The sequence below is a fragment of the Mauremys reevesii genome, linkage group 2, assembly GCF_016161935.1.
Source record: "Mauremys reevesii isolate NIE-2019 linkage group 2, ASM1616193v1, whole genome shotgun sequence".
NCBI lineage: Eukaryota > Metazoa > Chordata > Testudines > Geoemydidae > Mauremys > Mauremys reevesii.
The window spans coordinates 160483205-160493997 of record NC_052624.1 but is presented as its reverse complement, the minus strand read 5'-3'; the positions used below and the strand labels follow the sequence as shown (position 1 = coordinate 160493997).

General features: G+C 43.0%; 1 protein-coding gene across 1 annotated transcript; it reads right to left on the bottom strand.

Annotated features, from left to right (window-relative positions):
• Positions 1 to 9040: 9040 nt before the first annotated feature.
• Positions 9041 to 10316, bottom strand: TCIM (transcriptional and immune response regulator). Its single transcript, XM_039525432.1, has one exon. The coding sequence runs from the start codon at positions 10255 to 10257 to the stop codon at positions 9937 to 9939; it is 321 nt and encodes a 106-aa protein (XP_039381366.1). The 5' UTR covers positions 10258 to 10316; the 3' UTR covers positions 9041 to 9936.
• Between the last annotated feature and the right edge of the window lie 477 nt (positions 10317 to 10793).

Below are 10793 nucleotides of genomic sequence, written 5' to 3'. Positions count from 1 at the left end.
TCTTTCAGCACATGTAAAATGATTGCCACAAGCCGCAGACTGACTAGAGTTTGTTCAGTTTTCAGTGGGAGTAGGGCAGGAAATAGGTAGAGTTTAGCAATGTAAGCACAGTTGTTTGTCGTATAAACAGTGCTGAGGCCAGCATCAAGAATCATGAACCCTAAGGCTCTGTTACATTGTTTCCATGATGATTAGCGATAGAAGAACTGGTCAGACATATGACTCATTTCAACTGCACCCACTCAGGGTTCCAGATCCATATTTGGTCATTCTGAGACCTTTCCGTTCTAAGGAGTAAACAGGGCTTTGTGTTTCTTAATTACATGGCCGTAGGGTTCATAGTCCACACTGTTGCTTGGTTAGTTGAGTCTTGACTTATAACTGGTGTAAGCTGCAAATGGGTGGCAGCTTTTATACTGGGGGAATCAGGGCACCTACACACAACAATCTCCTTCCCAATCAATCCCTAGAGCACCCTCCTTCCTGTGCACTGAAGGGGGTAGGGGTTTAGTGGAAAAATTAGTATGTGATCCTATAATTAAAGGGGGTATCATAATGTATATGCACAAAGGGGCTGAATTAGGTTTTCTTGGACCTTAATTCTGCCATTTCCTAACTTTTGAATGTTTAACTTTAGACCCTTATTGGTTTTTAACGTAGTTTTTTGTGTGTAATAAGTAGCCTTGCAATTCTGTAGATGGTGGCATTAGTAATTCTGGCCTTTTCTTCTCTTATTTGCTAAATATTCTGTGATTTGTAAGTGCATTATTCACTGGAATGCTTTGAAAATATCCCATTACCCTGAGGTTTGTTGTATGAAAGGTGATTTTAAACTGCTTATTGTTAGAGGGGCTTTACGTTGTTCACTAAAGCAAAGGAAGAAAGTGAGCTAGCACTGATATCCCCCACAGCTCTTCCCCACAAACTAGGTGGTGTCATACATGTGTTTACTGAACACCAAAATCATCTAAGTTTGTTATCTGAGAGGAAAGAGGGTTTTATAATAAAAGGCCATTTCAGATCAGAAGAGAGGTGAATATTCTGGCTAGATTGTGATTTCATTATTACTGCTTCTCCAAGTAGGGTGACCAGGTGTCTGGTTTTTGACACCACAAACCGGGCCATTAAAGGTCTGCTCGGTGGTGCTGTGGCGCTAAGGCAGGCTAGTCCCTACCTGTTCTGGCACCGCGCTGTACCCCAGGAAGCGGCCAGCAGGTCCGGCTCCTAGGCAGGGGGACAAGGAGGCTCCGTGCGCTGCCCCCGCCCCGAGCACCGGCTCTGAGCTGGCGGGTAGTGCCTGTGATGGATGAGAGCAGCACGCGGAACCTCCTGCTCACCCCCCGCCCCAGCCTAATAGTGTCGGACCTGCTGGCCGCTTCCGGCGTGCGCACAATTCGGTGTCAGGACAGGCAGGAAGCCTGCCTTAATCCCATTGCACCTCTGACCGGGAGATGCCTGAGGTAACCCCGCGCCCCAACCTCCTGCCCCAGACCTGAGACTCCCCCCAACCCGGAGGCCCCTCCTGTACCCCAAAGCCATCATCCCCACCCACCCCCCAGAGACTGCATCCCAACCCAAAGCCTGTACCCCTTCCTGCATCTCAAATCCCTCATCCCCAGCCCCGCCCCAGAGCCTGCACCCCCAGCCAGAGCCTGCACCCCCTCCTGCACCCCAACCCCCTGCCTCAGCCCAGTAAAAGTGAGTGAGGGTAGGGGAGAGCGAACCACCGAGGGAGGGCAAATGTCGTGAGCGGGGGTCGAAGGGGCGGGGCTAGGATGTTCAGTTTTGTGCCATTAGAAAGTTGGCAACCCTGTCTCCAAGTGAAATTTAGGCAGACAGGACCTAGTTTAGTTTAGTTTAGCTAAAGCTGAACAACAACAACAAATAAAAATTCTCAGTACCAGCCAAAACAGGAAAATTAGCATGTAGTGGTTCTGTAAATAAGCAAAACATTTTTCATTCTTTCTTTGAATTTGCTAGTTGAAAATGAACAGCTTTTGCTTTGTGAACTCTTGGGGAGTTCATCCAGGGTAGAGATTTTTTTTTAACATTTTCACCAAAAAATTCAGGTTTTCCCGATGAAAATGTTAAAAAGAAATATCTTGCTGAGCATTCTTCAGGGAGAATTCACTGGAGACTTTTCTTTTTTCTTTTTTTTTGGGGGGGGGGGAGCAGCAGGTGTACTTGTTTGCAGGGAAATGTCAGTTTTCACATAGCTTATAGCTTTATTTTTCAGCTGTTGCAAAGATACATGGGATCTTGTGTGCATATCTCCTACAGCATCTTGATAACTATATTTCACAGCATGCAAAGATAACAGCATTGCTTCTCATAACCAGAGCCTTGTCTAGCCTCTGGAAAATTGTGCTGTGGCATCATTCTGCTTCACCAAGGGCATTTTTACATTGAGACCTCAGGCCAATTGTTTATGATAACCTCACACACAGAGCTCTAAATTTGCACCACTTTACAGCACTTGTGATAGAGGCATGTTAAAAGTGAAAATAAAATCATCTCTGCTCGCCCTTAGATGAAGTATGCTTTCGGTGCTTAAAGAGAAAACACTGGTAATACTGCACAGAGCCAAACTATCTTAAAACTCGGATACTAAGCTGCCTTTATGTGCCTGGGCATCACTGTATTTAGTTATGTTCTTACTCTCTTTTGGTGTCTTAATTTACCTCAATAACAAGTGACCACAAACCACTGCTTAGAGCCTCCAGCTGATGGTAAAGTTGCATTGTCACAATCACAACTCTAGGTTCCTTCAGGTTGCATGGTGGAGAGGGGATTTCCTCTGGAGTTCTCTTCATTGGCTCACTGCTTGTCCTAGGGGCTGAATTGGGGCCAGAATGCTCAACACCTTGCAATCTTGAGCCCATCACTCCATTAACCAGTGGATCACTCTTGACCCATTTCAGGACCCTATGCAGAAGAAGCTCTCTCTGCTGCTCAGTACCTATTTCAGATGGCCAGGTTGGAAAGACCTAGGTAATACGTAGTTCCCAAACAGCAGATGTTTGTCACAGCTGTTTCTTTTCTTGTTCTTTTGGGAGCTGCTTGTCGAGAACCAGCAGACATCTATGCTCTCACTGTAGTTTTAGCCTGGGGTCCTGACATTCTTTCCATAGCTTTTGCAGCTCCAGTTTGTAAGGCAGGAAACAAAAGCCTCCTGTGTATTATCCTGTTTCTATGATGCCAGGTTTATAATATACAATACACCAATGCATTCAGACACCACAGTGATGGGAGCCATATGGTTACCTACATAGAACAATCTCTGCTGCCTTGGCCCTTGGGCTAGAATGTACTCAGTGTTCAGCTATTTATTGCCGGAAGGTGCCAACCCAGTTTGTGACAGCAGTAGGCAGCATAGCATTCTTTGGTATATTTATGCTGCTGAATTCTGCACATCCATTGCTTATGGAAAGAGTTTGTTCTTTGGACTTTTGAGAAAAAATCACAAGACTGACAGCTACGTCCAGCTGAGGGTGAATCTTTAATCTGTCTCATCCCCCAGTGTAGTGCAAGGGACATTGTATCAGTAAACGCTGCCACTGACCCAAGCAGCCTGTCCTTTTAGAAATAATGCAAATTCTGACATGGACCATCATAATCAGCTCTATTTGCACCATGTACTTTCCACAAGAGGTTAAAAACCACAGGACCTCAAATCCTGCCATCACGGAACATCTCAAACCCTGTTCTCTACACATCTGGAACCAGAGAATGTTTACATATTCCAAATGCCATTTTCCTATAGGGACAGACAATAAGAATGATATTTCTAATGGAAACCTGATGATGCTGGGATCTGGTTGGTTAGTGAGGAAGAAGGCCTGAGATGCTCCTCTGGGATTATGTTACTACTGTCATTGTCCTCAGGATTGCCTCCCTTGGGCTCCTTATACATTGCACCCAGTTAGTCTGAATATACCTTCCTCTCTCCTGAAGATGCTCTGAGTTTGGCACACTGGGATGTTGCACACAGCGACACTTTTAGTTAGGTGTTGAATAAAACATAGTCTTCTTTTAAACCTCCACTTGTAGCAGCTTTTCTTCCAGCCAGGGAAGTACCTATATTTCTCATTTCACTTACTGTGAACCTCCAGAGTCTCTTTCCTTGCTGTGGTCCAGTATTACTTATTAAGATAGATAGAACACATGTGCAGAATCATTTGGTCATAGTCTTCTTTACGGTGTCACTTGTGGAGCAGTTTAAAATTAGCTGGTGAGACACATGTTCCTGCGGTCTCGAGGATACCTAGTGTAGCCAGTTTGACTCAGTGAAAAGAATTGATGGAAATGCACGGCTCCTGAAGGCAGGAAATACCTTGAACAGGCCTTTTCCTCTTTCTGTTGCAAGGGGAGCACTGACAATAGATTCTGTATCTTGCAGCTGCGTTTCTGCACTGTCTGATGACTGCAGCATGTTTACTCTGACAGACACAGAGTCTGCACCAAAAAGTGCTCAGGAAGGGCCTAGCACAATGCGGATGACCTGCCCCGACACACCTATTCTGTGTGAATTATATCAGTAGTGTAGTGCAAACGTCAGAAAGAGCATCACCTCCTGCCAGCGGGACCCATCCATGTAGATGGGCCATCATGAGCACTGAATTTCAGAGGTTCAGATTAGTGTCCTGGGTGGCGTTTCCAAGGGCAGCAAGGAAAGCAAGTGAGCAACATCAACCTGGCAGAGAGAGAGACCATTTCTAGAGCTTGATGAAACTTGTGTTACAAACAGTGTGACTTGCAAACACTTTCCCTGCAGTTATACCATGAGAGCTGGCCTAACAAACCGGGGGGAAGAGTAGCAATGACAGAAACATGAGCTGCTTTACCATGCATCACATATAAGCCTAGCAGAAATGGAGTGAAGGTCACGAATGCAGGAATGAGATGCAGAAATGCAGATTATAGCCACAGAAAATGAATAAGCAAGTGACTTTTTTGAACACAGTCTTTATTCTTCAGGGAACCCATTTGGGCTAATGATTTCAATGTAATTAGATAAGGGAGACTATAAACTCTTAAATCACAGGATGTGATCAGTCATGCTATGCAAATTGCCATGACCATGACCATCTTAGCTGTATTAGGAAGCATCAGCAGCAAATGCTTTAATTGGTGTTGCTGACGCTTCTTTCAGATTCCCGTCCTACAAGGGAAGGAGTTGGCAGCCACCATATCTAGCTTCTCCAGTGTACTGGTTAGCATTGGGTGGGGAAAGGTTATAGGTAATGTGTAGCACAGAAGATAGCTGTACTTGCCATACTATTCTATCGCACAGAAGATAGCCATCTGGGGACTGAAGCTTCCCAGTACCCATTGTCACTGGCAGGAATTGCCTGGCCATTAGTCTGCACAGTGGATTCATATATACTGTCCCCAAAGGTGCAAACTTACATTTCCCAGCAGGCATAGAGCAAGCCAGAGGGCTCTGCGATAGGCGGTTGATTTGCGTCAGGTTATTATTAGAGATGTGAGGCGTGGAGGTGCCTTGGCGATAGGCAGAAATATTGTTGTTGAATAAGTCTGACATAGACAGCTCAAAAAACGACAGGCTATAAAATACACATTTCCGCACACCTGAGTCCTCACACTTGCTAGTTCAGTCCTGCCACTGGCTCCGCTTCCAAAGCACTACCAGTGCACTTCGTTCCTGATCACATGCAGCCCCTGGTACGCTACCTCTGGGCCCACACACACAGCTCTGTGTGCACCTTGGTCCTGACTTGCAGCCTCCTCTGCTCAGTTTGTCTTGAGCACAGATTACCAGCTAGGCAAAGCTGTGTGATGGTTTGGGGCTATGGGAATGAGTGACTGGATTGACAGCAACACATTTATTTCTCATGGGAAATGCAAACTGTATAAAGCCTGATAACCAAGAATACAGGGCAGGGCCACCCAGAGGATTCAGGGGGCCTGGAGCAAAGCAATTTTGGGGGCCCCTTCCATTAAAAAAAAGTTGCAATGCTATAGAATACTATATTCTCGTGGGGGGCCCTGCGGGGCCCGGGGCTTGGGGCAAGTTGCCCCACTTGCTCCCCCCTCTGGGCAGCCCTGATACAGGGGGAGAGTGAGTGAAGATCAGAATGGAATGTGGGATGCTTAACGGTATTAGGGGAAGTGACAGCAGTTGATTTCAGATAAGCAAAGGAGGCGAGCACGTACATTAGTTGGTACCAGCTGTTTCAGCATTTTTTAAATATCTTCCTGCAGTATGGTTTCCGAGCAAGCCTCTCCATTCCCAGTATATAATACTAACCAAAGGAATATGGACTTCCATGGGTATATCAACCCCGAGGGATTCTATTCTTAGAGCATTTCTGTCTCCCACACAAGCCCATTTTTTGTGTAAATCACATGGAAAAAACTATGTAATACAAATCCCCTGAGTGACTTCCCTGCAGTCGTCGAGGGGATCTGCACACACAGTGTGTTGTCCCACCACAGATGGCGGCACACATTCAAATGAGGGATTCGAGGTGACTAAATCAACTCATCATAGGCCTCGTCCAAAGCCCACTGAAGTCAGTGGGAGTATTTCCATTCATTTCGGCGGGCTTTGGATCAGGCCCAGTGTTTGGCGCTGACACCTTAGACATACACATCACGTAAGCCATTTAGTATGGCCCCAACTGGGATGAAGGATTGTGCCAGTGCAGTCCCTTAAAGAGGCTCTGACCAGGCACAGGGGTCTGCCTACATGGATCTGAATGCAGGACCTGGGTCTATATTAATATATTATGTTGTTGTCTCATTTTGTTCAAGCCAGGAGATGTTGCCCGGCCGCATGCCACGGGTGTTCTTCCCCAATCCACAAATCCTGGTGTTTCCAGTTTAAAAGTGAGTTCAGATAAGTCAAGGGAGCCATTTACCAATTTTTGCAGGTCTGCACGTAGCAATTTATAGCAGGGGCAGGCACCTATGCCAGAGCCACTGGGCTACAACCCTGAGGGCTACAACTAATTTGTATAAAATGGAACAGATTGCTTACCTGTATCTTTAATACAAAGGTGCAACAAATGGAATTTCCATCCTGTGGGAAATTCAGATATTTCTGTGTTTGTCTTTGCCCTGAATCAGGACAAAATGTCAAAATCTTGAAATATTTCATGGAACTGAAATACTGAAATATTTTGATTCAAAAACATCAAAACGACGTTTTCAAAACCTTCCATGTAGATTATGTTGAAACAGTAAAATATTATAAAATTAATAATATCAGAGTAAAATGAAGTGAAACCAAACAAGTCTAAAAGAAACATTTCTATGTTATCTAAATGAAATGAGAAAGTCTAAATCAGGGTCAGCAACCTTTCAGAAGCGGTGTGCCGAGTTTTCATTTATTCACTCTAATTTAAGGTTTCGCGTGCCAGTAATACATTTTAATGTTTTTAGAAGGTCTCTTTCTATAAGTCTATAATATATAACTAAACTATTTTTGTATATAAAGTAAATGATGTTTTTAAAATGCTTAAGAAGCTTCATTTAAAATTAAATTAAAATGCAGAGCCCCCCAGACCAGAGGCCAGGACCTGGGCAGTGTGAGTGCCACTGAAAATCAGCTTGTGTGCTGCCTTCAGCACACGTCCCATAGGTTGCCTACCCCTGGTCTAAATGAATCATTTCAAAACTTTTCCATACAGCATGTTGTCAGAATCTACATGGTCTTGTGAAACATTTAGATTTTGATGAAATAGCCTTTTCTATGGGTAAATTGTTCAGTCAAATATTTTTTTGATCAGCTCTTTGGAGACTGGTGGTTCCAGTATGGAGTCTTGCACCCCAATTCTTTCCAGCTCTGCCTTTGGCAGGGGAGACAACTAGATCCGTTATGTAGCAGCCCAAACTGCTGCATAAATAAGCCCATTCTACATGCAGTTGGCTTTTGCTGTTGACCCCTAGATTTGCACATTTGCGCAGCATGGAGGGCATTCAGCTCTGGAACTCACTTTCGCTGTTGGTCTGACAGACTCCAAGTCTTTTGATCTTCAAGGTATGGTCTAAGACTCAAATAATTTCTCAGGCTTTTGCCTGCGGGATCTTTGGGCCGTGCCTGCCTTATCCTGGAGGGAATTTACTTAGAACTAATATTGATCAGTGTGCGGTGGCATTTCATTTTTAAACTTGTCAGTGCTCCTTGGGAATGTCTGGGTGCGCTTTACAAATCTATAAATAAATACAATTACCTGCTCTATTAAGTAATTTAAAGGGGCCATTTCTAGCCTACCTGATTTATAGTCCATTTGTATTTTTTCACTGTAAGAAAGCAGCAGCTGGCCTATTACTCCTCTGAATCATTTTAACTTTCAGTGGAGTAAGCAGGGTCATGGGAACTTATTTTTTTTCAGCTGGCAGATTATTAGAGGACATGTTTATAAATAGCTATTCTGTAGCTGTGTTTAATGACTTTGCGCATAAGCGACATGGTGAGCGCTGCAATATAAACAGCTAGAGAGATTGTAAGTGCCTGATTCTGCTACAATTGAAGTCAGTTATGGAAATTCCATTGATTTCAGTGGATTATCCATAAATCCCCTCATTTGCAGGAGAGATGGGAGCCTAGGGGAACCAGATAGTTTATTTTTGGTTGCTACTATTTGTTTTCTAAATAATTTATATTGGAGGCTTCAGGGAGAAAATGCAAAATATACCCATTGATTTAATATTAACCATTAGCAATTTGGCCTAAGAGAATCAGCAGTTACGAGTCTGATGATTTCCATTTAGGCTCTATCAGAGCAGCTTCCTGGATGCACCAAAGTCAGAGCTTGGTAACGAGGAGTGAAATCCCAGCTCTGTGAAGTCAATATAGTAAAACTCCCATTGACTTCAATGGAGCCAGGATTTTACTCCAAGGAGTTTTAAGAATCTGCTTCCAAATGGATTGACTGGCAGTTAGGGAAAGAGATCTCATATTTCACCACATCCCCCCAAAAGGATATATTTAAAAGGTAAAAAGCCAAGAACATAGAAACCCACCCTCTTTTAGAATCAAGCATTGCACACACAAGAGGTTATATAGTATCATTATAATTTATTAAGTTTGTAGCTCTCCATATGCAATAAATTATAGTTGATAAAATTATAGCATTGTCATAAAACATTACCACGGAGTATTTCTAATATCTAACACACTATCTACAAGTAAGATCTGTAATTATGGCATAATAATATCAATGAGAAATGAACAAAATATCTTTAAAAAAGACTTTCACAGTAAATTCAGTTCAGGGAAGGAACTTCATTATTTTTGCTTTTGTGCAAATAATTCATGATACGAATATACCACATAACAATGAGAAAAGAGATACAATTGCATAGTGTTTCTAAAGAAAATGCACTCCCTGAAGGTTGAACTTGTTACACCCAGGTGGTATATTTTTAATGCATTTTAACAAATGCAAAATAAATGATCAATAGCTGATCAATCACTCCAACCCTCCATCCCAGTAGACAACAGTGAGGCTTAGAAATCGTTTAAACATTCAGTAAAAACGAGTTTTAGAAAAAAGATGAAATCAGTAAACAAGTAGAAGAAAAAGTTCTATTCTGCTTTCACCTCAGATTTACTGAGAAAATTGAGTCTGATTGTGTGCTTGTGTCATTGTCCCATAGTTCTGTGCCTGGAAGCGCGCTGGGTATGTTTCTTGCCAAACATGCTGGTTTCTTTCACTCATGCGTAGGCTTTTCTGGTTCTCTTGTTGCTGACACCAGTTCTTTCGCATTTGGAGAGTTTTTAATCACTCCGGGAAGCTTTTTGCAGTGTGTAGAATTGGACTGAATGCTTATGACCAGTTTTTCAGGTTCACTTGTCCTGCCAGAAGCTTCCATGGTTGTGGAGAATATCACATTTGTTAAGATTTCACAAACTCAGTCTTGTTCTTTAAATATAGCTTTTCTTCCATCCCCTTTTCCTTGGATAGTTCAATGAACTTTAATGGAATATTTCTGAAGTTTCAGAAACTGGAAAAGTTTGTCTTTTGTTCTCTGCTTTAGTGCCATTAATGCTCGTGTTTTCTCCTCCAAGTCCTGATCAGTGTCAAGTATGATCCTGGCTCTTTCCTCTGCTTTCTTGTCTCCAGAGTTTTTGAAGAGCTTCTGAAGAGATTCCTGATCTGTGCTTTCATAGATATTGGCCACGGCTTTCTTTCGCAAGGCTGTGTCAAACCGATAGCCATGGACTGATGGGCTCACTCTTAAGGATGTAGACATGGTTGAAATTTGATTGCTTTTCTTTGCTTTCATCTATATCAGATGCACCGGTATTTGCCTTCTAGGACTCATCAGAGAGATCAGTACAAAACATATTCACAGAACTGCTATTTAAAGGCATCCAGAGCAAAAAAAAAAGTGGAAGGATCAAGTTACAGCAATGACATCAGAGCGATCTCAACACAGAATAATTATAGGCAGATTTAACAGTTAAGCTGCCAAATTTCCTTGTTTGTAAAAATGAGAGCAAAAGTTTTCCTTTACTTATGTGAGGAATAGACTTTACACACACAGCCTTTGGTTGGTATGCTCAAAGAAGGAGAACACATTCAGAAATTTTTGCCAAGTAAAACAGACTCATTTGCAAGAGAGAGGTTGTTAATCCATTTGAGGAATAAACCTCTGTCATAACTTATTACTATACTACTAAAAACTGTTCGTTGGGAGCAGGTCTGAGCCGCTGTGCTATTTGTATAGTTCTCTGTGAACCATTTCTAGCCCAGCCAAAGGGAAGTGTAATAAAGCAGTGACATACACTCGGGTCTGATTACTGAACGCTTGGGCTGATT